Genomic DNA, 25,321 nt, shown 5'->3' on the forward strand with positions numbered 1-25,321 from the left:
GCACAGTAACTTGAAAGTAATGCAAATGTGATCCTCCAATGGAGTGCATAATCGAATTGACCAAAGTACGTCTAATCAACAATTTGTAGATCTTTGCAAATATTTACCACAACGAAAACCAGGGCGCAGTTTGATGCACCCACCATATATGGACTTCCAAATTCACTGTCTAGGTCTAAGAAGTAGCTTGAACAAGAGCAGCTGTGACCTTAAGAATGGTATCAGCAGACTTGTAGTCGTCAGTGTTAGTCAGGTAAGCAGCGCCCAACCCCATCTCCTTCGCCTCTGCAATCACAGTCTCGTAGTTTGCATCAGTGGGCGCACTGTACAAAAGGATAGCATCCTTGGAATAATCTGCTACAGCAGAGAATTCATCAGCAGGGACAGCATCAACCCAAGTATCGTAGGAGTTTTCAAATTCCACGATCAAATCCGCAGCATCGAAGTATCCATTTACAGCACCCTCTTCTAGCTTAGTCCCTGGGTTGAAGACAATGGTGTTCATGCTGTGCGATCTGGCATTGTCCGCAACTTCAGTCATGTACGAGATTAGGCTCGTGTCATCAGTCCTTGGTGCTTCATCGAAGAAAATGCCGGAGATGGTGATGTTCTTCTCTGTGTAGGCTGCCCAGCCGCTGTAGGTAGAGATGTCGGTTTCGACATCGGACACCGCGCGGGTGGCGTATTCTGTCGGGATGTATCCTAGAACCACGACATTGTCGTAGCTGTTCAATTGGGCAATGGCTGTGATGTATTCCGTCTCGGGGTAGGCTAAAGCAACGTAAATTAGCAAACATGGTCTCTATGGTTTAATAAGTGATCTCTTACTGGTATCGCCTGGGCCACTGTCGGGGTTAACAATGACCTTGAAGTTGATATCGGGGTTGTCAGATGCGGCTTCGAAAACAGGGCCCCAGGTTGTGTTGTCGGTGGGCCAGATGTAAAGCGGCAGTAAGATACATGTAGATGGGGATGCGGTAGATGAAGCTGTAGCTGCTGAAGAGGTCGCAGATGATGATGTCGCAGATGATGACGTCGAAGAAGCGACGGTCGTAGGAGAAACGGCCGAAGAAGAGACAGTCGAAGAAGATGCCGTGGATGCAGAAATCGCAGATGAATACACCGTGGAGAATGTAGAAGACGAAGACGTAGATAAAGTGGATAAAGAGGACGTAGAGGTAACGGTGGAGGTGGAAGTGGATGTAGACAAAGAGGTGAAATCAGAGATAGAAGTCAAGGTCGAAACGGAAGGGGCCTCTGTAGACAAAGTAGAGGAGTCTACCGTAGAAATGGTAGAGGGAGCATCCACCGTGGCGAAGGTAGAAGAAGAAACCAAGGTGGAGAATGTAGATGGGGCAGCCACAGTAGCAAAAGTAGTCGAGTACACTGTAGACCACTCCGTAAACCACACTGTAGCGTAGACTACAGGCGCGACCTCGGAAGAGGGCACATGGGAATGTCCATGGGCATGAGAATGCGCATGAGCGAGCTTGGCCGGAACATCAGTCGAAGTTTCGTCAGATACCGTCACTGTCACCGTCACCGGTGCTGCTGCTGGTGCCGCACAAGCAGCGGAAAAGGCAACAGAGGCCATAGTCAGGGCACTGCCCACAACGAAAGTAAAACGCATTTTGAAGATAAAAGGAGGGACAGAACGTAACAAAAAAAGGAGTGTAATGATCAACTAACCACCAGGGCTGTAGGATCTGCAAAAAAAAAAAAAAAAAGGAGCGACTCGAGAGAGTTGGAAAGAACGATAGTAACTTAGAGGATGGGGCAACGGAGCCGGGGAACGGGGAACATGTTTATACTTAAACTAAGGCGTCAGCCCTAGGGAGATTTAGATCCAGACCCCTCCGTTAGTAGTTAGTAGCCCATAATCTTTAGCACACATCCACAGTAAAAGAAATCGACGAATCCACCTCACAAAGAAAAAAAAACGGCGTCAACAGCCACAAGGAACGAATGGCGTCGCAGGAATCACCAATTAATCTCCCGGAACACATGGCGTGGACTGGAATGATCAAGCCACTCGTTTCACAACCCTGTCAAACAAAGTCCAGATCAAAGGTCAATCAGGATCGGCGGAAATGACCGAGCGGCGAGCACTGACATGGCCGAGCATCCCGGATCTGTTAATCGAGCTGATGATTCGATCGATCCAACGAACCATTGCGGATACCACTGGGCCCTAGTGGGACCGACGATACATTGAGGGGCAGATTGGCGTAAGGAAAAATCTCATGAGAGAAACTCCCCCTCAGAAGACTGCCACCGGCGCGTGCTGGAACATTTCCATCTTGGCTCTGCAGTCGAAATCGTCAGAGCGTTTCTCGGACATTTTAATGCATGAGACTCGATCATTCGGGAGTGTCAGGAGTCAGAACTCAGGGGAAACTTGACCGCACTTTTGCTGTATAAGCGCCACCAACAGGGCACCCTTTCACAAACGAATGAGCGCCACCAGTAAAGCCGCCCCGCTTTCATTTCTGCTGTTTCAGATTCCTCACTTTTTCCCACAAAAAATTGGAAATTGTTTGTGCTGCATCAACTTTCCCATCCTGATCTCTCCCATCAGCAGAATGGTGATTTTGGGTCTAATCAAAGTATTCTTTGTTTGAATTCACCCATGTACATGTACTAGTTGGCTTACACTCTGGTTGGCATGGGGGCTAAAACAGGGGAAATGAGAAGGAGTAGGGCCGAGATAGGGCTGGAACTCATGAGACTCAAGAATAACCAAACATTCAAAGGCAGTATACTACAGGGAATAAAAAGACTCCGTTGGCGGGAAATAATGCATTTCTAATTGATACACTGCTACCAGCTCATATGACCATGCAGGGACCCCAAGGGATAAAATATCTGATCCAGTATCATGCACCTAGAAGCCCCGAATCCTTAGTCTAACACATGCATAAGCTTTCACGGGGACTCAGCGATAGACAGTGCCTGTTGCTGAAGCTTCTTGTTGCGGCGAAGAAGACCGTTGAACTTCTTATCGAGCAATTCCATTTCCTTGCGTGTGCTTTCCAGATCCTTTTGCGACTTGCTAGTAAGATTCTTAAGCTCTTCATCAGTCATCGCGGCAACGTCCTCCAGGGTGGGGTTGCTGCCAGGAAGACCAGCGGAGCCGAGCATCTGTTTGGCAGTAGCGGCGGCAAAGGAACGGACAGCAGCTGTGGTAGTCTGCAGAAGCTCAGCAGAGTGAGCTACAGCCCAATCGTGACTGCGGGTGCTGTCAGCTTCCATCGCAGAAAGGACATTAGGCGGAATAATGGAATCCGAGGTTTCGAGGACGGGTGAGGTGCTTCCCATCTGGGCCACAGCGTCATCAACCCAACAAATATTGTACTTCTCCGGGGACACGAAGAGTGCCTCCAGTCCCCCGTTGATATTGCTGGAGTCGTCGCCAACATTAAAGGGATCAACCATTCCATTCCGATTCTTCTCCAGTCGAAGGTATCGCTCTTCCTCATCGAGGTCAAGGTGTCGAAGTAAACAGCCACGAGGAGTAATGAGGCAGCGGTTCTTGAGGGACTGAGTACCCACACGGATAGGCTCACCGCGTAGAAGAGCCTTTCGGTGCTCTTCAGTAAGTTCCGTAGGCTGCTTCAACTCCTCGTAGTCATCAGATGTACACTTCATGTCAACACGTTGGCTGAGATTGGCAGGGTTGAATAAGGAGCTGGTGTTGAGATCAAGATCGCCATCTCTGTGCATCTCTGCAAGCAGTACATGCAATGCCTTCGTCCGTTCCATGAATAGATCTTTAATCGAACGACCAGACTGCTCGGAATCTTTGATAAGTTGCTCAACGGTGTTTTGAGAGTGCCAAGCCTCGGGTGGAGTCTTGGGTTCAATAGGCTCGTCTTCCACAGAGGGTGCCTTGCTCTCTTCCATCACTACTACCTCCTTGACCTTGACCTTCTTGGGTGATTCGAATTTTGGTTCAGCCTTCTTGGCCGATTCCACAAAGGTTTTGATAGGCTTGACAGGGCTCATGGTCTCAACGGGAGCCGGTGCAACATCAGTGGTTTCAGGGGCGCTGGAAGGTGCCTTCTTGGTCTTGCGCTTTCTACCCATGATTGGAGCTTGAACGGGTTCCTCCGCCACAGCAACTTCGGCCTTTTTAGCGTCGGCTTCCTTTGCTTTTTGTCTGCGTTCTTTCTTGGCCTGACTCTTAGTGACTGCGCGGACCGGAGCAGATCCAATCCGACTGGAAGCCGGAGGGGAGCCTGAACGAGAGACAGAGCCGGAGTGGTACATGTCGATCTCAGAGCCAAAGTCCCCAGGTGTATCCGATCTGCTGAGAGAAGAGACACTGTGTCGGGGGGAACCCAGCCGACCGGTACCGGCAACTGAATTGGTAGCCGATGGCGTCGTTCCAATAAGACGAGATGTGTCGTATTTGGGAGTATCCACGACACGGAGAATGCGTGTTTGTCGAGGAATTGAAGAATCAGAAACGCGAGAAGTCGTGGTGAAGGGTGTGTTTGGTCGTGACGCGACAGCCGAGACAGCCGAGACAGAATCTGCTCTAGACGCGAACGTCCCAGAAAGGACGCGTTCAGACTGCAGAGAGTATGTCTCTTGCGAAGCAAGCGGCATGCTTAGGGTGGCAGGACTGGCTTTTGAGCCCACAAGGGGGCTATCCAATCCACCTGTCTCTTTGTCATCGGCGAGTCCGGAGATGTCGACTTTGGTATTGAGGCGAGGCTTACGAATCGGTTTGGCAATCGGTGATCCAAGAGAGATCTGGGAAGCATCCTTGTTGCGAGCCGACGAATTTCCGGTGCGCATACCAAGCTCAGGGCTTATTGGACGGGAGTGAGATGGAGTGGTGCCAAGCCCAGGAGGCACATGGGGAGTTGGTGAGGCTGGGTTCGATGAGCCCCTTTGTTCTTGGAAGATGGCAGATGCTGGGTGAGCATGGGGTAAAGGAAGGCCTGGTGGAAGGGTTGGAGTCCCAGCACGGCCAGCAGAATCACTTGGAAGTTGCGATTTCAAGAAACCAAATGTATCAATAGGTTGGTTATCCTTCAGATGGCTGGTGAGGGGAGGGAAGTCATCATCCACTATTGGTTCCCAGTTAGCATCCAGTCCCGCGGCAAAGCAACGTGTGAGAGGTGCAGGTAATATGAATGAGCAGTGAAGGGCAAGGAGGGTCAAGCCGAGGGTAGCGACTATGCGAAACGATTATCCGGGCAACTATGCAATATCCAAGTGTGCCAGCAGATAATTACACGATGGGCACTGACACATGGGGGTCAGATACAGTGTAGGGCAAAAGGGTCTATGTAGACGGCAGCAGTGAGACAACTGGTTTCGAATAAGACCCTGTTCCAGCTGGTGATATCAGGGTAGGGAGGTCTTAACGTACACTAATCCATACGCAAACCACCGACAGTGTAAAACATACTGTAGGTGGCTGCATGCGAGAATCCGGATGCAAGAATAACAAGAAGGGAAGCACCAGCCGCCAACAAAAAAAAAAAAAAAAAACCACCAGACATGATATGTCCACAAATGCAAGGGAAAGGAAACACCATGAACCTGGATAAAACGGGAAGCTGGGAGAAACAACATGCATAAAACCACGATTGAAGGAAAATCAAAGGCCATCACAATACGCCACTGACACGCCCGCCAGTCGTATTGATCCAGCGCCGTCTGTTTGGCTGCCAAGAACAAAGAGAGAGAAAAGCATGATGTAATCCCAGCACATGATGGGCATGAAAAGAAATATAAAGGGGAATTCGAAAAATGTCATCAGAGGGATACAAGCCTGTTGAGCGCATGGTGAAACATCATGGAAAAGGAGAAGAGATACAAAGATGCAGTTAAAGTCACGAAAGGTATAGGGGAAGAAAGGAAATGACATGGGGAATCACCAACGGCTTAACCCACCGCCGTACATCATCGAGGGGTTGTACCCACCTTGACCCTGACTCCCATACAACGCTTGTCCAGCAGTAGCATTGACACCGACCTGGTGCATTCTCGCCTGTAAAATGCTCGGGTCTGCAAGATCTACTACACCACCTCCACCGGAGGAAGTGTTAGCGTGTCTGTGCTTCTTTCCCTTCTTCTTCTGCTTCTGTGAGCCACCAGAGTCAGGTGGTGTACCCGCCTGGGACCCATAGAAAGAGCTGAGAAGGCCATTGACAGGAGTCAGGGGAGGTGGGGTTTGGTGCTGTTGAAGGAAAGGGAACATGAACTCACGCTTTGTAGCCTCCTGGCCTTGCACACCACCAATATTGGCCCCACTTCGGCCTCGTAATAATTCACGCATCGATTCCGGTGTCGCATCATGTTTTCCAGTGTTTGTTCCCAGTCCCATGTTGGTATTTGAAGTAAAACCATGGCCCTGTGCGAACATGCCACCACCACTGATAGGAGGAGTTCCTGCTGTCTTCAAACCCGGAGGGGGGCCCTGAACTCCACTTGCATAAAAGCTTCCGGCGAGACCGTGCTGAGGGCTTGGTGCTGAGAGTGGATTAGGGGTGCCGGGCTGCTGCATCTGGTTCAACATCCGAGCATTGCTGATATTCTTTGGATTGACATCGTTGGTAAAGGCAAACCGGGATGATTGTCTGTTTTGGGCTTGAAGCGCATATTGGGCGGCCATTTGGTTCTGCAGAGCACCCTGGCGGGCCTGGGCAGCTTGATCCAAAGCTGCAGAGCTTGAGGCATCCGAAATACCAGCTTGCTGATTACCGGCAGACTTGAGGAGCATCAACTGCTGCTGTTGAAGGGGGGTCAAGCTACGGCCAGCGAGGTTGAGTCCGTGGAATTGATGGCTTGTGGCTGAAACGGGAGATCCAACAGTAGAGTTATCGGCTGTGCCTTGCTGAGATGGAGGTTGGATAGCACCATGGGACTCACGGGTTTGGCGACCACGAGGAGGATTAACATCTTCTGGCTCTCCCCCAAGCTGCAGACTGCCGGCTTCCCTACTATCCTCTTCTGCCGCAGCAGTTTCGGCGGTTTGTAGAATCTCGTGTTCACGACTAGCGCGCTCTGCCTCCGCTTTCTCACGCATAGCACGGCGCTTCACGCCACCGTAAGGGTCAATAAAGGAAGGGTAGTTCTGGATGTGTTTAACTTCGTCCGCGGGAAGGTCGGAGGCCGAAAACACGAATCGAAATTCGGGAGACATCAAATCCTGGATTAGCGTATCGAACGCACTTGGTGTTTCAACAATAGGCTTCTCGGTAGGTTCGGGTGGAGCAATTGGTGACCGCGTCTCGGATGGGGACGTTCGCTGTACTGGCTGAACGATTGGCGAGGGCTTCTCGATACGCTTGGGCTCCTCGGCGGCTATCGCAACAGATACAGAAGCAGGGCGCGGGCTCTGGGACGCTTGGCTGCCTGTTAAGCTGGTTCGTCGGGCCCTTACTATGGGATGATCCTTATTTGCCCAACTAGCGGACGAGGGGAGTGCGGGTCCATCAGGGGCGCCGGAGCGCCCACTGAGAGAGTCATCCTTACTCGGTTGCCGGCGCATGGTGTGGGTGATTGACGGTGCAGGGCGGGGTTGTGGGATGTTCGGCGGGTGCTGACGTTGGCTGGATAAGGTATTCATGGATGAGAGATCGGAGCGACTGTAACTCTCGCTGTCTTCGCCAGTCTCGTGTAAGAACGTGCAGTTGCGGTTATTGCACTGTTCGTTGCGAAGGAAAGACGAGCAATACTTGGTTGTGCCATACTGGGCCCTCAGAACACGATCGCCGTTCGAAGAGCCATCAACAGCTTGGATACACCTCGCAGCATCCGACTTGCGGGCGAATGTGACATAAACGCCAATTCCCTGGTGTGGGTTGCCACCAGGCTTGGCCTTGCTCACCACGATCTTCTCAATGTCGCCATATTGTCCAAAATATTCCGGGCCTCGAAGCGTTTGCAGCAGCAGGTTCTCGTCCCGAATTGTCGGATTGAGGCCTATGACATAAACCAGGTTTTTCTGCACAACACGAACGCCTGCCAAATTCTTCCTACTAGACGCCTCAATCTCACGCTTTTCGGCTTCCTTCTTCTTGGCTGCAGCTGCCTTTCGATGCTTCAATGCAAGATCCGCTTTGAACCTAGATTGATTAAAGGAGGGGTCAGTTTCACTCAACGTCAGTTAAGGAGGCTTCCATAGTTCACGGCACTCACTCTTCCACGTCCGGAATCTTGTATTGGATAGTGCTATCATCGTAAGCACGGCGGCAGTTTGGGCATCGACCCTCTTCACTGTGCGTTTTGATATTGTTGTAGCAAAATTGGCAAATCTGTATATTAAACATGTTGATAAGTACGACTGAAGGGGGCTGGTAATATTATCGTGACGGTTGAGGGTTCTGTCGGTAGGTGGCGTACCTGATATCCACAGGGACATGGCTTAAAGTTCTTGTCGGAAAGGTCGAACTCTTCGATACAAAGGGGGCTGTTGAATGAGTTAGGATAATCTGTCGCGAACGCTGTCAACATTAGTGGGGATTATAGCATACCAGAACTCATCATCATCATCGATGACGGAGTCAATCTGTTGGCGACTCGACATGGTTGCGGTAAAAACTGTGCGAACGGGGAAAGGCGACACGGGAATCTCAACGCCGGCACCCAATGAAATCAGGCACACAATGACCAAAGAGATGAACAGAGGCTACTCCAGAGCCGGAACAAATGAAAAAGAATGAAGAATTAATATGAGAGGAATAGGAGGGGAAGGAAGGAAGAGGGTGGATCGTGGGGAGATGGACGGCGTAAGAGAAGGAAGGGAAGGAAATTGAAGCGCGGCTTCATTTTGCTGGCATTACCATATTGAGCCTAGCGCCAGCACCGCTTATGTCATTGTCACATGACTGGCAGGTTCGACCAACCTCGATCCTCACAATCCGCCTTACGTGCCTTTTGTCCCCCCCTCTGCCCGCAGCCATTGCTCTCTCACCCACAATGGCATCCGCACGATCGTTGATGCGCCTGGGATCTGGCCGATCGGTGGCTTCGGCCTCCAGGTCTATGGCTCCTCGCGCCTTTTCCTCCTCTTCATTGCAATATGCTGCGAAGGCCTCGACACAACCTGAACCCGAAAACATGCGCCACGCGCAACGGCCTCGTATGTGATTGCCTCTGGTCAATTGGCACAGATTCAATTGAACTAACATTCTCTTTCATGACTGCAGCTCAGGGTCCCCTCCGTGCTCCCGTCGTCAACCCGGCCGATAAGTGGCAGGAGAAAGCCGACAGCCTGCACACCTATGGACAGTACATCATGTCTTGCCTCCCCAAATACGTCCAACAATTCACTGTCTGGAAAGATGAGTTGACTGTTTACACCCCTCCTGCCGGTGTTGTCCCCGTCATGAGCTTCCTCAAGAACCACACCTCCGCCGAGTTCACTCAGATTTCCGACATCACCGCTGTCGACTTCCCCACCCGCGACCAACGTTTTGAGGTCGTCTACAACCTTCTTAGCGTTCGTTTCAACTCCCGGATTCGTGTCAAGACCTACGCCGATGAGGCTACCCCGGTTCCCAGTGTCACTGGTCTTTTTGAGGGCGCCTTGTGGTACGAGCGTGAGGTTTACGACATGTTCGGTGTCTTCTTCAGCGGCCACCCCGATCTGCGCCGCATTATGACCGATTATGGTTTCGATGGCCACCCTCTCCGCAAGGACTTCCCCTTGACTGGATACACTGAGCTGCGTTATGACGAGGAGAAGAAACGCATTGTCATCGAGCCCCTCGAGCTCACTCAGGCCTTCCGTAACTTTGAGAGCGGATCTACCGCTTGGGAACCCGTTGGTGCCGGTGTGAACCGCACACCCGAATCCGTAAGAGAACTGATATTTGCACAAGCTTCATAGCAAATGACTAACTAATCTGCTTACAGTTCAAGCTCCCTACCCCCAAGCCTGAGCCGCCGAAGGAGGAAGAAAAGAAATAGAAAGGGTCTGTACGCGTATTTGTTTTCTTTGCCATGTCTGTATGTACATATCAATAATCGATGGATTTTTTTGCCTCGCCATTTATCTTCAAATCTTCTACTTGAACCGAGTTCCAAGGCTGAGATTATGTATGATTTCGGAGACCTGAGGTCAGGTCGGAGGTTCAACCTTCAATGAACGTCAACTGGTTACATCAATTGATATATATCAATAGAAGGTGGCCCACAGAAAATCGTAGAATACATATACATAAATAGCACTTGAGGAGTTTAATACAGAAACAGCTCATCTGGATCCTCAGACAGCTCGGGGTTTCTTGGAGATTTATAAACTTTCTCAATTACCACTAGATATACTATCACTTACGCATAATAGCCCTTCCTATCATAGGGAATTCATATATACCCTTATATTTTACTGCTCAGTGGCTCTTATGTTATAGCTCTCCTCTTCACTAGGGACTGTAGCTAGGAAGATGGTTAGAAAGACGGTTAGAAAGATAGTTAGGAAGAGAGTAAGAAAGAGAGTTAGGAGGATAGCTATCATAGCCAGGAGAATAGGTCAACTGGTAGGAAGACAGTTCGGACATCTGGAATATCAATTGAAATAGTGCGCAGGACAGAAAACTAGACTTAGTAATAAAAGGGTTGTTTTTTTGGCCTCTAGGGTTGTGAATCCCTTTTTAAAAAAGGCCGAGCTGTCTTAGGATCCAGCTCACCTGTTTCTATATTAAACTCCTATAACTACTCAAAGTATATAGCCGTCAACTACATATAGATCGACAATCCTTGCGCCCCTAGTAGGTCAACAGTAAAGTGGACATCGCGAACGTGCCGGAAGTAAGCCATTTAAACTGCACTGAAGTTAGGGTATTGCCCACTACTATATAACGTGTGTACATACATAGTACGAACATAAAATTAAATATGGCCCAGTATAAGCAGAATGGGTCGATACCCGCAAATGGGTCACCCGGGATGACAGACTAGGCGGAAAGACTTGGCAAAAGATCCGCTCCAAAAAAAAAGTCCGGACCACCACCGAGATCCAAAAACCCAGTCTGAACGACACGCTTCTCGTTTTTCGCCTTTTCGAAACCAAGAATTCGCATACCAGTCGCCCGCCCAATATGCCGAAGCGCAAGCTCTCCGATCCAAACGGTCCTTCCTCGTCCGACACCCGCAAGCTTTCGATGAAAGCCGTGCGACTGACGAACAAGTTCGACCAAAGCGTACAAATCATAATCAAAGGAATGAAAACTGCCCGGGGATTCGAGAGACAAAAGCTCAGCCGCCGCGAAAAGACAGCTCGCAAGCCATATGACTCGATAACCTTGGCGCGGCTGGCGGAGGAAGTGGATGCATTGAAGGTATAGAATTTCCAATGAATTTTGAATTTGAGAATTTGAGAACTTCATATACTCACAACTTTGCGCTCCAGAAACTCGATTACCAAAATACCGCCGAACGATACCTGTACAAGCAGCTTTCAAGAACCAAGCGCATTGCAGAGCACTCCACTTTCAAAGAATTTTCAGAGGCAAAGAATATTACCACCCAGGGACCCAAGAGTACTGCGGAGGCCAATATCCTGGCGCGACTATTCAAAGCCACCCCGGTGAAGAATGTGGTGACTACAATCTTGTCTGAAATTCGGAAACTGCTGGGAATAGAGGATCTTCCTGCTGGAAAGCAAGACACAATCAAAGCTAAGGATGCGACCACGAAAGAGAAGTCCGAGAAGCCCGCGCGCAAACAAAAGCAGGAATCTGTATCTGGTTCCGAGTCCGGAAACGAAGACTTGCGGGTCTCTCGGGCTGGCGATATGGATATATCAGGTGACGACGACTCCGGAGTTGAAGATTTCTCCCAATTCGATGCGCGGTTGGGTCCAGGTTCTGGATCCGAAGGAGAGGAATCAGATGACGAGCAGGATGCGAATGACGACCGCCTTGCCGATGATATCTCCGACTCTGTATCTCGTTCACCATCTCCAGACTTCTCACCCGACGAATCCTCACCACCACCCAAGAAAGCCAAGGCAAGCAAGGCTCCAGCACAGACTACAACATTCCTCCCATCTCTCATGAATGGCGGTTACTGGTCTGGCTCCGAAGAAGAAGCCTCAGATGTCGAAAAGGTTGCTGCTCCACCTGTGCGCAAGAACCGTATGGGTCAACAAGCGCGCCGTGCGCTGTGGGAGAAGAAGTACGGTGAAAAGGCGAACCACGTGCAGGCAGAACAGCAGAACCAAAAACGCAACAGAGATAATGGATGGGATTCCAAGAGGGGGGCCACTGGTGCTGCGGGCGGTGCTGGAGGTTATCGGGGTGGACGTGGTGCCGCTAGTGGTGAGCCTGCCAGGCCGTCAAATCGACAGGAACGTCGTGCCGCTGGCGATTTCTCTAGTCACAAGGACAAGATCCATGCGGATAACACGGGACCTCTTCACCCTTCGTGGGAAGCAAAGCTCAAGCAGAAGGAACAGTCTGCTGCTGTTTTCTCAGGAAAGAAGGTTACATTCGATTAGGAGCATTCTCAAGGTTTATGATACCAAGGCATTCAATATTGCTTCGACAGCAAGTTTATGGAAACTTTTACGAAATTTTTCTGATATGATGCAGAACATAGTAAGAGTATCACTTTCTGGGTAGCATATATAGCATAATCAAAAGAACCTCGCCCAAACGCAAAAGAACCCCACGGTACCCACCGTCTTGCAGCATATGGTATATTGAAAAAAGGACAACCAGGAGGAAGGCGCAGGCTAAAACAGCAAGATCAACAAGAAGTAGCTTATTACTCATTCATGAACTGTAACCAATGCGAATTTGTACCGCCCGTAGAAGTTTGCATTTCCGCGCCAACCATGGCAGCAGAATTTCCCTGGCCATCCGGCTCGAAGCATGGAAGTGCGGTAAACTCCTCAAGTTCCTGTGGGAAGTTCGAGACAAAATGGTCAAATCCGAAATGAGCCATCTGTGAAAGTGGCTCATGGGATAGGGAAAATGCGTCGGAAGGAACACCAGAATCAGGAATATCAGTATTCAGCATTTCATGACTTGGCTCACCAAGAGTCTGGTCGGATCCATTGTGATTGTTTGCCAGAGCAGTATTGGAGGGTGTGATGGGCATACCGGATATAACAGCATCGATACCAAGGGGGGCTGGGGTGTGAGAGGCGAGGCCTTGCGGGAGAACGAGACCGTCGCCGGCCTGCGGATCCCTTTGCTCCCAAGGCGAGGCCGTACTGGGGGATATCGGCCCGGTTTTCCACAGCATCTCCCAATTCTTGAAACGATCATAGGCGGACTCAAGGCTGCCGCCGTTACTCTGAGCTTGTTGGGTTTCACTCCACATCTCCAGGCGACGGATCGCACGTTCGAGTGCTTCGATGACACTAACGGCGGATCGGGCAGATCCAACACCCATTGACATAATCTTAATCAAAGATACGCCCTGTTCCAAAGCTGCACCGAGGCGTTCAGTGCGTTTGGTCAGTCCTTGAGCCAAAATAACTAGCAGTGCCGCACGACACGAGCTAAATTCGGTGAAAGAAGCACGAGCAAGGCCAGTTTCATCTCGAAGTAGGCGGCACAGATCAATGATCTCTAAGGCTGCTTCTACACAGTCAGTGACCAGAGTAGTTCGAATCTTGGAGATTCCCGATGGGCCCTTGAATGCTTGGAGGTTGGGTGTTTGTAGGGCCTTAATATTGCTGAAGAGAAAAGGACGTCCAATGAAAATCCGCGTCAAACAGTAGTCGAGCTTGAGATGTACGTTTGACCTAAACAATGGACCCGCCGGGTTGAGGTCTCGACAGCTCGTTTCCTCAGGTAATGTTGACCACCATTCAATAAGGTTTTTGCGAATATTGAGTAGTCGCTCCAAGCAATCCTGTTGCTGACCCTTGCGACATGTTCGTAAAGACGAAATTTCATTGGATACTTGACCAAGTTTCAAGGTCAATGTAATTAATGTCACCATATTTGTGTGGTTTGACTGTTGTGTCGCTGGCATCAGCCCAGGAAAATCAACAGGGAACGGGGCATCCACATCTGCATCTGCCAAAGATGCAGGCCTACCATGAAGGATGCTAATGCGTCTATAAATATTCGTTAGTATACCCATTGAGATAGGTGGTGGGGATGGAAAGTGACTAACTTTTCAATAGTGTAAGATGTCCAGAAAACCCGATTACGCATTTCAGTCATTCGAGCTGAGAGGCCTTCACCATGGTACCTTCGATGCATCCCATTCTGGATGGCTAACTTGAGTGCCAGACCAAAGTATGTGTAACATAATCCAGAAGTATCCAGTGGAAGAAGATATGTGCCAATCAAGAGGCAAGCCTGTACACTGCGTACAGATGCCGTAGCAATAATATCTGGTAGCAATTTTGATGCGAACTGATAAAATGTTAGACCCACTTCGTCTTCCGAGAAGTGGTGATCTTGATTGGCCTCTGAATCTACAGGCAGGCAATTGACTGGAGTAGGCGACTCCATGTGCGCAAATTGGGTTCCGACAGCTAATACCATCAGAATTGCACAAACGGCACCGGCGTCGTCAGATGACAAGCTTGAGGGATTGGTATAACAAATGTTCAACTTTACGCAAAGCCAGTCCTCCTCAACGTAGAAGTTGTTTGTCTGTGCATATTTGAAGAATATTTGGACCAGGAATTCGGCAACATAGCGAGGAGGAAGACATGTAATGGATGATGATACTAAGGATGACCCTGATTGAAGCTGAGTGGCCCGCCATCGATCTTCAAACGGTTCCACTTCAGAGGAAGCATCTGGTGCTGCGGTCTTCATCCATTCGTCAATCTTCTTTCGAATCTTCATGGAGAAGTTCAGATATGAAAATTCACCAGAATACTCTGCCATCAAATTTAGTGACGATAGCCTATACTTCCAAGGAAAAGCACTTACGAGCTGTGTTGTTTGGAAGTGCCTTGATTGTGAAGTCCTCCTCATCGATGGCCAAATCTTCCAGCTCATTGGCATCCACCTTTGTTGAAAGCGCATCTGACTCTGTGTCTCGGTGCTTATTCTTCAAGTCCTCGGCAGCTTGGCGCAGCGATTGAATATCGAATGTGAGACCAGGTGCATAGTATGACAGGATGCGCTCCATATAGCGCACGCGCTCTGTCTCGGCGATTTCATGGTGACTCAGTGAAGCGGCACGGTCAATAAGCCTATCCCCGCATTCCAATGTTAGCACATGGCATTCTCGAAAGGCCAATCCTACACCGCCACAACTCACGAAACAGATGTTGACCGGCTCTTCTCAACAGGATCAATATGAGTAAAATTGCATTGCCGGCGATAACGAAGGCATCGACGGCACGGTACGCCTCCTTCACATTTTTCTTTCACCCTGCGACAGCCATCGCACCTGTAAAAGCCCGGGGGTGTTAGCAGTCTGAGACTCTTGAGGATGCACGGTCGGTTCTGGATAGTGAATAAAAGAAAGGGTCCGCATACGCTCTCACTGCTCGTTTGCGATTCTCTTCGGCCACACGTTGGCGCTTCTGCTGTGGAGCAGGAGTGGAGGTCGAGTCGTTCATGACAGGCGTCGTCAACTAGGTCGAGGTCGGCCGGGCATCGTCTGCGGAGAAGGTGGGCGGAGAAAGCGGAGACGGATCAGGAATCGAGTCCGTAGATCTGGGCCACCTGAGTGGTATATTGAAGTGAATCAATTCCAGGTTGAAGAACAGGGTTGATCTGGGGAAATAATTCGGAGAAAAGGGAAGTCGGAAAACGAAATGAGTGGCACTTATCGGGGGTTGATAACGATTCCCACGGTTCGCGGCCCCGCATCCTGGCAGACTTTGCCCTTGGTCGTGTTCCTCTCCACTGAAGCCCGGCTGAGTGCCGGTCTACGTTAAAACGTAGATTTAGTACAATGAGTACTAGTAAATTCTACTCGTATACGGTACAAGGGCAAAAAAAATATTAACATAGTTCTAGGTAATCATAGGAACATTTTATTAGAATCTCATAACATTGAAGGTTCGGGGTGACGTGCATAGTAACTAGCATCCACTCCAAGCTTAAAATCCATCAACGTGTGTTCCCAGCCCCTGCTCATTTCCAACTTGGAGCAACTTCTTTCCAACCACGAGATCCATCAAACCCATTCCCACACACTTATATACAACATTGGAGCCATCTGGAATCTTAATGTCTTCTGAAGGCCCCTTTTCACTCAGCATCTCCCCCATCTCCACCAATTGGTCTTCCGTCACCTGAGCCGTAATCAATTCCCCGGACTCCTCCAAACACGCCGATTTGGAGTCGACATAGACTTTACCTCCACCAGAAAGCAGCGTCTCTGTATCTATCTCATGCATATGCGGCTTGTACGAGCCAATAAGCGAAATAAAACGCTGCTTTGGAGCAGATTGTAGCGCATCAAAACTAAAGTTTGGCTCTGTTGAAGGCGTACAACTGAAGATTGCATCAGAAGCCTGTAGCTCACGAAGAAGCCTCTCGTCATAGTCTGTCGCACCCTCCTTCGCAAAGGTGCTGATAGAAACATCTGGATAACGGTCTCGTAGCTCACCCAGCACATCGCGCTCCATATCGTCAAGCCGTTGGCGACCCCGATTAATGAAAGTGATCCGCCGGATCAACTCTGGGTAAAGCAGCAGTGCAAGTCGAGCATGCCATTCAGCTTGACGACCTGATCCTAGCACGAGAATATTCTCCTTCCGGAGCGAGTTGCATCGTACAAAGAGTGTCATTGATGAAAGGGCTGTCCGGAACGCTGTTACCTCTGCCGCAGCGAGGAGACCCTGTAGTCGACCATCTGGTGAGAATATATTGATTGTGCCTTGAATGCCGCTGTTTCCGACCGTGACAACTTTCACAGCGGTAGTGGCTGTATCCGAGACTGGCATGAAAATGCATGAATTATTCGCTTTGGTTGCAAAAACAGTTCGCAATGGCTGGTGAATCAGTTTCTCTGATGCTAGGACCGTTGGCTTGCATTCAGCGCTGTACCCCACTAGTGCGGAGCTTAGTACATTGATGAAGTCGCGGCATTGCTTTTGGGTCAAGCTGCGAAAGATACGCGACACGTTTGGTTCTGAGAGTATATGCATTTTGGTGATGAATTGGATGAGTATGAGGACTTGATTGAATTCCGGAGGAGATATGGAAGGTGATACTTTGATTTATTTGGATTGGGAGACTGGGATCAATAAGGAAAATCGACGAGGCCCGAGGGTGAGGGGTCGGCTTGGAGAACCGCGACTGGGGGGAAGAAGCGGATAGAGCCTCCGACATCTGCAGGCGCCGGGTGGGCCTAGTTTCTACAGCGCGTCTCCACAACTGGAAGGAGCTTCCGAATCATTTACTTGGGATTATGGTGATCAAGATAGGAATTGTCCATTTTAGCAAAAACCGATATCTATCAATAAGACACATGACTCATAAAACGTGAACGCCTTTCATAAATGCATCCCAGTACGCAAAGGCAATGAGCAAGCCCCCTGGAGTTCAAGGATACCCAGCCGACAAAAAGGAAAAGAAGAATGAGAAGCAAGCAGTCCGCTAATCAAGAAGCTATGAAAATAGATCCATGCAAAACATATGCAAAGGGGTATCTCTCTATTTGCTGCCTCCAACAATCCGGCGCTTCAACTCACTGAACATTGCCAGCTGGGAGTCCTTGGTGCGACCAACGGCCTCGGTGTTCTCGACGGCACGGCGCAAGAGGAAACCCATACATTCCTGAACGGAACCCCAAGTCAAAAGCTTGAAAACGTTGGGTGCCGCCATTGGTGTGGCACCGACACTAGCTTCGGCACTCTCAAAACCCTGGAGAAGTTCCAAGCTCACTTCATCAGCCATGCCCTGGAGTTGTGCGTAGCTAAGATCGACACCATAATCTTCTCCGTTGGCAGCCTGCTGCATGCGGATGGCGTGGGCTTTGCGGACGGATTCACGGTTGTGTGTGGCGATAATCACATTCACGGGCGGCAACTGAACAGACGGGTCGGTTGAAGGGGATTGCATCATGGAGTTGTACTTCCGGGTCAAGAGAGCCTCAACGACCTCGTCGTAGCACTGGTCAGTCTCCTCCTTCTTAGCCCAGATCAAGTGGCGAGGCTCCGTCTTCATGTAAGCACCGCGAACCAGCTTGACACCCAATGTATATCCTTCGGCACGAGCAGTCTCGAGGTGACGGGCCAGAGTGGAGGGTGTTGATCGGAGATATCCCTGGTAGGTACCGTAGAAGATGGCGCGGCCGGGGGTCTGAGAGTTGCAGTACTTCTGGTACTTCATGATCCATTCTTCAATACCGGGCTGGACAGCCTGCTCCTCGGCGTCGACGAGCAGACGAACACCTCGGGAGATTGCCAAGTCGCACACCTTCAGGATAGAAGCATCCATAAACTCGGTTGGCGCAGCTTCCTTTTGAAGGAGTCTAAGGGCATCGGTACCCATACCGGTGAATCTGACATAATGCGTTAGTATCACTGCAAAACGTTCTCAGCTAGTAAGGCAACTTACTTGAGAGCAACAAAATCCCCCTCTTGGGCCATATCGACTGTACGCATAGTACCATCGAACCACATCTGGATTTCAGCGAGAGCAGCCTTCGCATCTATTGGGGCATCTGCATTCTCTCCAACCAGCACCTCACGAGCATAACCAAGCAGAACACCTCGGCATCCTAGACCCTTGATATTCTGAATGGACCTTTGAACCTCGGACTTATTCTCTCCTGCATTGAACTGTTTATATACGGTGTGTTTCACCATAAAATTCAGCAGCGGGTTCTTGGAGACATCCCACAGTGCAGAGCGAGGGTGCGCCAACAAGGATAGAGTATAAATGCAAGGCTTGAGCAAGATCGGAGAAGACGAGACTGACAGCACCAGCAGCGAGCGCAGAACAGATGACAAGGGGAGTTTGGCAAGCGGCGAATTCAAAGCCTTGCGTGGGGTTGGTGATTGGGTTTGAGATTGAGATTGCCAAACACTAGTTGCGGCGCCGGCAGCAACGGATGACTTAACGTTGCCTGTACCGCTCACTAGTCGAGTGTTGACGCGGCTGGTTGCCTGTACGCGGGGCACCCGCACTGCACGAGCAGCTTTCATTGATACGGTGATGGCGATAGTAGTAGATTCGAGTTGTTGTAGTTGTGTGGATAGGTAATGGAGAAGTGATAGACAGGAAAGGAAGCAGAGTTGAGGTTGTTTGGGGAAAGTGAATATCAGATCCAAGGTTGAAAGCAGACAGGGTTTAAGATAAAGATTGCTACAGTACTAATAAAGATAACCATACTAAATCGTGTACATTGGCAAGAGCCGGTGGCAAGCGCCTGGGACCGGTACGGTGTGAATAATAATGACCAACCGGCAGTTTACATCCGTCCATATTTTTGGTGTGAAAAATCGACCCTTGTGACTAAAAGAATAGTATCCATCAAGTATAGAAATAGCGAACAATTGCAGGCGATCCCGGTCTACATAACCCCACTCTATATTATTGAGATTCGGACTGACTTGCCTAGCTTTGATTGGAACAGGTATTTTTTTTTAATAGCATAATCGCCACTAAGATTAGAGCCTGCCCTTTGAACTGTAACTTGCATGAACACATCATGTGCCCTTCAGATCCTTACCGATAGGAATTTCTCGACCAATACTGGGCAGTGTCGGTGTCACTTGATACGGGCCGGTTGATACTGATATGGGGCTGCACGGGCCACTGCATAGGTTGACCGGGCCGGTGCTAGATTAGTCACCGGGAGCTAGCGGTCACGTTTTTGGACCCCTTTGGCCTGAACCTTCAGGCCATGAATAAATTTTTTTTTCGTAATTTTGCTAGTCAATTGTTTAGCTTCCTGGTCGAATTTCTATTACTTCATAAAAACTCCCCCACGCATTCAATCCCCATTTTTTGAGTTGATGTTACCCCGTATCCCCATATAGATCCACAGAACTTCCCAGATGGCGATTTGAAGCGGTTGCACATCCTTCTCAGCTGGGATCTAGATGGGGCTAATATCCCTGGCACTTGAAAAACAAAACTGATACATATATGTTGTCCTAAGGCTGGTATTCAGGCACAGGGGGAATTAAGCTTAGTCTCAGGATCCATTCCTATTTGACATTAGATAACCTCATCAATTTCTCAACGGACCGAATCGACCGATAGGACGTCCTCCGAGCCCGAGATTAGGCATGTGGAGGACCGATAAGAGCCGCGGATCTTACAACGGCCCGACCTGCAGCGTTTGTTGTCATCCTCCGTGCAAATGCGTGATTCTTACCATGGCAACTCAGCCAATTGAGTTCTTGAGGCCACGTTCAGTCGGCAGAGATTTCCCATTTCCCCGCATGTCTCAAATACTAGTATGCTGGAACTCTGTTTCTTCCTAATTTTTTTTGCCTTCTCTTATCTCGCTTTCATGTGTATGCACTAATTGAACATTACACTTCGTGGCTTATATTCTAAACCATATCCCCAGATTGTCCATCCATAAGTACCTGTATGAATTGATTTATAACTTTGGCCAGTGCCATACCTGATAACCTTTCTTTTCTGCTTTTTCTCGTTCTTCTTTATTTGTAACACTGTCTTGGCTCTTCTACTTGCTGAAAAATCATGGAGCCATCACCCAAGGGGATGGAAGAGGGCAAGTCCCCGCTGGAATTCATTAATGAACCAAAGACTCTACAAGGCGAGGTAGAAGGGTTCGATGATGGGCAAACGCATCGCGGATTGAGCTCGCGTCATATCCAATTTCTTGCTCTCGGTGGTTGTATTGGAACGGGCTTGTTCGTTGGAAGTGGTTCGACATTATCGACAGTTGGACCAGGTAAGTGATCCGGTCTAGTTTGAACAAACTGAATCTCTTGATTGATGCTAACTTCAGTGAATTTCAGCACCACTTCTCATGGGATACATTGTCATGTCAACTGTTGTCTACTTCATTATGAACATGCTGGGTGAAATGACAACCTACTTACCCGTACGCGGTATTTCTGTACCTTATTTGATCAACCGATTTACCGAGCCAAGTATCGGCTTCGCTGTTGGTATGTTCTAGTCTACCTACCTTCCCATCTCTGCATGGTAAATACTGATGCTTTTCACTATAGGATGGAACTATTGGTATTCATTCTCTATGTTGACGGCGTCAGAAGTCACAGCAGCCGGGCTTGTCATACAGTATTGGCCAATGAATGTTAGCGTCGGCGTATGGATCGCGATTATTCTTCTTGGTAAGTCAAGGCTTCGTTGGATCACCTCGGTCGCTAGCCAAGAGCATGAACTTACCAAAGTGTTTCCATCACAGTCATTCTCGTCCTCAATATTGTCGCGGTGTCATGGTACGGTGAAGCCGAGTTCTGGTTCGCATCGTTAAAAATCATTGCTATCATCGGTCTCATCATTCTCGGCATCGTTCTGTTCTTTGGCGGAGGACCAAGTCATGACAGACTGGGATTCCGTTACTGGGAGCACCCAGGTGCATTCAAAGAGCCGTACTTGGTGTCAAATGTGAATACCGGTCGCTTCCTGGCCTTCTGGACTGCCTTGATCAAGTCTGGCTTCTCCTTCATCTTCTCTCCCGAATTGATCACCACTGCCGCTGGTGAAGCTGTCGCGCCTCGTCGAAACATTCCCAAAGCCACCAACCGATTCATCTACCGTTTGTTTGCGTTCTACGTTCTTGGAAGTCTTGTGATTGGAATCACTGTTGCATACAATGACAAGAGCCTTCTCCAGGGTGTCGCCAGTGGTAGTTCCGGAGCTGGTGCCAGTCCATTCGTGATTGGCATCCAGAATGCTGGAATCAGTGGCCTCAATCACGTCATCAACGCCGCCATTCTTCTTTCTGCTTGGTCTTCCGGTAACTCCTGGGTCTACGCCGGTTCGCGGACACTGTATTCTCTTGCGTGCCAGGGCCAAGCGCCCAAGGTATTCACTCGTTGCAGCAAGAACGGTGTGCCTTATGCTGCGGTCCTAATAACCTGGTCCATTGGACTTCTTGCTTTCCTGAACCTGTCAAGCTCAGGATCGGATGTGTTTTATTGGTTCACTAACATCACTACAGTTGGAGGATTTATATCCTGGGTTCTTGTTGGCGTCGCTTATCTCGTGAGTGATCCTTAAGTCCTCTTTTCTTTTTCTCTCTTGCTGCTCAAACAGACTGCTAACATCACGCCCGTACAGCGCTTCCGTCGGGCTCTTGATTTCCATGGGCTTTTAGAGTCACGACCATTCAAGACTCCATTCCAACCGTATGGAACTTACTATGCCCTCGTGGTTGTCTCCTTGTTGGCAATCACTAATGGCTACACTATCTTCTTCCCTGGTTCTTTTACAGCATCGGGCTTCTTGGTTTCTTATATTGTCTTCGCCATCTTTTTTGCATTGTATTTTGGACATAAGATTTGGTATCGGACACCCTGGATGGTTCCGGCTGCGGATGTCGATATATTCTCTGGCAAAGAGGAGATTGATCGCATGTGTGAATTAGACGTTGAGCCACAACCCCGCAATTGGCTGGAACGCGTCTGGTGGTGGATTGCGTAAATGAGACATGTGTATAGATAGATGGCTACTATTTCTTGAGCTAGGTCAAGCTTGGTACTAGAAGCCCAGACAGGATCTGGAGTGATACAATTTATACCTATGATTTAGGCTTTGAAAATTATTTTGACTTCTATTACCTACCTTCGAGTTACTTTGACCAAATAATAGAGATAATCTAATCCACCTACCACATATTTAAGTACAAGAGATTGGAAATGGTTGGAGTGTACTATGTTTGTTTGACTAAGATGTAGACACCCAGCACATCCGCCCTAAGAACCGTTATCAGTCTTATCTTTAGGGCAAGAGTCGGTTATTTCAGAGGTCTGAGGTTCATACTGAATTGACTTTATTCTAATCCGAGATGTTAATTCCAAGATTGGCTATATTGTAGTACTTACTTCCTATCTCTATAATCTTTATCTAGATTCGTACCGGGTACGGCGTGAGTTACTCCACTCCGCAGATCCTGATGAATCAGCCAATCAACGTCAGTTTGAGCTTGAGCTCCGGCCCGGTTGCCCCACCCGGGACTGCTGCCGGCCGCTTCTCATTCGCCGCCCACGGAAGCCAATGCAAGGAGTGTACAGGGTACTGGTAGCTTCCCAGGCCATAGCTACCGCCGGTAGCCGGTCATTTCACATGTACCCCGCGTTCAAGCTTTTCCTTAACTCTCCAATTCGAACTTCACTTCTTCATATCTCCAATTCAAGCGCTTTGGATTTTATTTTGTTCTCAGCTTCTTGAATTCACACACAATGCAGTCGATTCTTTTGCGTGCCAGAGCGCAGCCCTTCTCTCGCTGGCAGTCGCTTGCATGCCGCGTTCCTAGCTCGAGCTTGCGTTTGATGGGCACTTACGCGACCTTCAAGGTGCCCCAGATTAACAATGAGCCGAACGTGAGTGGAATATTTTTTGAACAATCTCGACAACGAAATTATATACTGATAAGCATATTTAGAAACATTACACACCCGGGTCGCCAGATCGCAAGGCTCTTGAGGAGGCTTTGGCTTCGGTCAACAGCAAGGCTCCTTTCAATGTGCCTCTTGTTGTTGCTGGAAAAGAGGTACTATAACAATTTGCGATTCTATACAGGCACACAGTATGCTGATCGTCAATAGATCAAGAACTCCCAAACCTTCACCCAGAGCAACCCGGCCACTCACGCTCCTCTTGCAACCTACTCCAATGCTTCCAAGGCTGATGTCGATGCTGCCATTCAATCAGCTCTGGCTGCTCGCAAGTCCTGGGCCGAGACCCCCTTTGCTGAGCGTGCTAGCATTTTCCTCAAGGCCGCCGATTTGATCTCAACAAAGTACCGCTATGATATTATGGCTTTGACTATGCAAGGGCAAGGAAAGAATGCCTGGCAGGCCGAGATTGACTCGGCTGCTGAGTTGATTGACTTCTTCCGCTTCGGTGTGAAGTATGCCGAAGAGGTCTACGCACAGCAGCCTGTCCACCACTCTCCTGGTGTCTGGAAGTAAGCAATCTCCGTGGAACCACCCTAAGTTTTGAGTGCTGGTACTGACTGTTTATAGCCGCCTCGAGTACCGCCCTCTTGAGGGGTTCGTCTACGCTATTAGTCCCTTCAACTTCACTGCCATTGGTGGTAACTTGGCCGGTGCACCGGCCCTGATGGGTAACGTCGTGATCTGGAAGCCTTCACCCTCCGCCATTGCCTCCAACTGGCTCGTTCACCAGATTCTTCTCGAGGCTGGTCTGCCCAAGGATGTCATCCAGTTTGTGCCCGGTGAGGCCGAGGAGGTGACCAGCTCTGTTCTCAGTCACCCTGAATTCGCCGCTCTCCACTTCACCGGCAGCACGGATGTATTCCGTATGCTCTATGGCAAGATCTCGCAGGGTGTGGCGGATGGCAAATACCGCAGCTACCCTCGCATTGTTGGCGAGACCGGTGGCAAGAACTTCCACTTGATTCACAAGTCGGCCGATATCCAAAATGCCGTGGTCCAGACCGTGCGTGGTGCCTTTGAGTTCCAGGGTCAGAAGTGCAGCGCCACTTCTCGTGCCTATGTTGCATCCTCCATTGCCGACGAGTTCGCCAAGCAGCTCGCCGCTGAGGTGCAGCAACTGAAGGTTGGCGAGCCGTCCGACTTCACCAACTTCTGCGGCCCCGTCATCCACGAGGGCTCTTTCAACAAGCTGGCTGGCGTTATCGACGAGGCAAAGAACGACCCCGAGCTTGAGTTGCTTGCAGGTGGAACCTATGACTCCTCTAAGGGCTGGTACATCTCCCCCACCGTGTACCGTACCTCCAACCCCGACCACCCGCTCTTGTCGCGCGAGCTCTTCGGCCCCATCATCGTAATCCACTCTTACAATGACGCCACCGAGGCTGACTTCGTCAAGATCTGTGAGAAGATCGACACCACTGGCACCTATGCCCTGACTGGTTCCATCTTCGCTCAGGACCGTGAGGCCGTTCGTGTGGCCGACGATGCCCTCCGCAACACCGCTGGAAACTTCTACATCAACTGCAAGAGCACCGGTGCTGTTGTTGGCCAGCAGCCATTCGGTGGTGCCCGTGCCAGTGGTACCAATGACAAGGCCGGTAGCGCTAACCTTCTTTCGCGCTTCGTGAGCTTGCGATCTGTCAAGGAGGAGTTCGTCCCCACCTACACTGTTGCTTACCCCAGCAACGCAAACTAAGCTGAAGTTGATATGCTTTCTCGCGCATTCTTGCTTCTAGCACTGCATGCCTTATGATATCATGGCGTCTACTGCATTTGAAAACTGGCGTTACTGTTACATTTCGCGAAAAGTCCACTTGGGACTTTTCTCTCTCTGGGTTGTTCACA

General features: G+C 49.6%; 9 protein-coding genes across 9 annotated transcripts; 4 read left to right on the forward strand and 5 right to left on the reverse strand.

Moving 5' to 3' along the window:
* Positions 1-175: 175 nt before the first annotated feature.
* N7466_007751 (spherulation-specific family 4 protein) lies at positions 176-1,630 on the reverse strand (the record flags this gene model as incomplete). The annotated part of the gene is made up of 2 exons (XM_057167140.1): positions 176-771; positions 829-1,630. The coding sequence occupies 2 exons, from the start codon at positions 1,628-1,630 to the stop codon at positions 176-178; spliced, it is 1,398 nt and encodes a 465-aa protein (XP_057020181.1).
* Positions 1,631-2,925: 1,295 nt separating this feature from the next.
* On the reverse strand, positions 2,926-8,548 carry N7466_007752 (CCR4-NOT core ubiquitin-protein ligase subunit MOT2; the record flags this gene model as incomplete). The annotated part of the gene is made up of 5 exons (XM_057167141.1): positions 2,926-5,186; positions 5,911-8,087; positions 8,161-8,315; positions 8,365-8,431; positions 8,496-8,548. 5 exons carry the CDS (start codon positions 8,546-8,548, stop codon positions 2,926-2,928), a joined length of 4,713 nt encoding a protein of 1,570 aa, XP_057020182.1.
* Positions 8,549-8,940: 392 nt separating this feature from the next.
* N7466_007753 (complex I 30 kDa subunit family protein) lies at positions 8,941-9,933 on the forward strand (the record flags this gene model as incomplete). Its single annotated transcript, XM_057167142.1, has 3 exons — positions 8,941-9,103; positions 9,171-9,820; positions 9,880-9,933. 3 exons carry the CDS (start codon positions 8,941-8,943, stop codon positions 9,931-9,933), a joined length of 867 nt encoding a protein of 288 aa, XP_057020183.1.
* Positions 9,934-11,063: 1,130 nt separating this feature from the next.
* N7466_007754 (BUD22 family protein) lies at positions 11,064-12,463 on the forward strand (the record flags this gene model as incomplete). Its single annotated transcript, XM_057167143.1, has 2 exons — positions 11,064-11,303; positions 11,375-12,463. 2 exons carry the CDS (start codon positions 11,064-11,066, stop codon positions 12,461-12,463), a joined length of 1,329 nt encoding a protein of 442 aa, XP_057020184.1.
* A 269-nt stretch (positions 12,464-12,732) lies between these two features.
* On the reverse strand, positions 12,733-15,508 carry N7466_007755 (Zn(II)2Cys6 transcription factor; the record flags this gene model as incomplete). The annotated part of the gene is made up of 5 exons (XM_057167144.1): positions 12,733-14,038; positions 14,098-14,818; positions 14,871-15,136; positions 15,205-15,336; positions 15,426-15,508. The coding sequence occupies 5 exons, from the start codon at positions 15,506-15,508 to the stop codon at positions 12,733-12,735; spliced, it is 2,508 nt and encodes an 835-aa protein (XP_057020185.1).
* Positions 15,509-15,994: 486 nt separating this feature from the next.
* N7466_007756 (putative proline utilization protein PrnX) lies at positions 15,995-17,047 on the reverse strand (the record flags this gene model as incomplete). Its single annotated transcript, XM_057167145.1, has 1 exon — positions 15,995-17,047. One exon carries the CDS (start codon positions 17,045-17,047, stop codon positions 15,995-15,997), a length of 1,053 nt encoding a protein of 350 aa, XP_057020186.1.
* Positions 17,048-17,555: 508 nt separating this feature from the next.
* Positions 17,556-19,051, reverse strand: N7466_007757 (proline dehydrogenase family protein; the record flags this gene model as incomplete). Its single annotated transcript, XM_057167146.1, has 2 exons — positions 17,556-18,405; positions 18,462-19,051. 2 exons carry the CDS (start codon positions 19,049-19,051, stop codon positions 17,556-17,558), a joined length of 1,440 nt encoding a protein of 479 aa, XP_057020187.1.
* Positions 19,052-20,564: 1,513 nt separating this feature from the next.
* N7466_007758 (proline permease PrnB) lies at positions 20,565-22,499 on the forward strand (the record flags this gene model as incomplete). The annotated part of the gene is made up of 5 exons (XM_057167147.1): positions 20,565-20,778; positions 20,846-20,998; positions 21,062-21,184; positions 21,259-22,061; positions 22,137-22,499. 5 exons carry the CDS (start codon positions 20,565-20,567, stop codon positions 22,497-22,499), a joined length of 1,656 nt encoding a protein of 551 aa, XP_057020188.1.
* Positions 22,500-23,257: 758 nt separating this feature from the next.
* prnC (delta-1-pyrroline-5-carboxylate dehydrogenase prnC) lies at positions 23,258-25,172 on the forward strand (the record flags this gene model as incomplete). The annotated part of the gene is made up of 4 exons (XM_057167148.1): positions 23,258-23,398; positions 23,461-23,568; positions 23,624-23,985; positions 24,044-25,172. The coding sequence occupies 4 exons, from the start codon at positions 23,258-23,260 to the stop codon at positions 25,170-25,172; spliced, it is 1,740 nt and encodes a 579-aa protein (XP_057020189.1).
* Positions 25,173-25,321: the final 149 nt, after the last annotated feature.

The sequence above is a fragment of the Penicillium verhagenii genome (genome assembly GCF_028828195.1).
Source record: "Penicillium verhagenii strain IBT 33310 chromosome Unknown utg000007l_segment0_segment0, whole genome shotgun sequence".
In the NCBI taxonomy this organism is placed as follows: domain Eukaryota; kingdom Fungi; phylum Ascomycota; class Eurotiomycetes; order Eurotiales; family Aspergillaceae; genus Penicillium; species Penicillium verhagenii.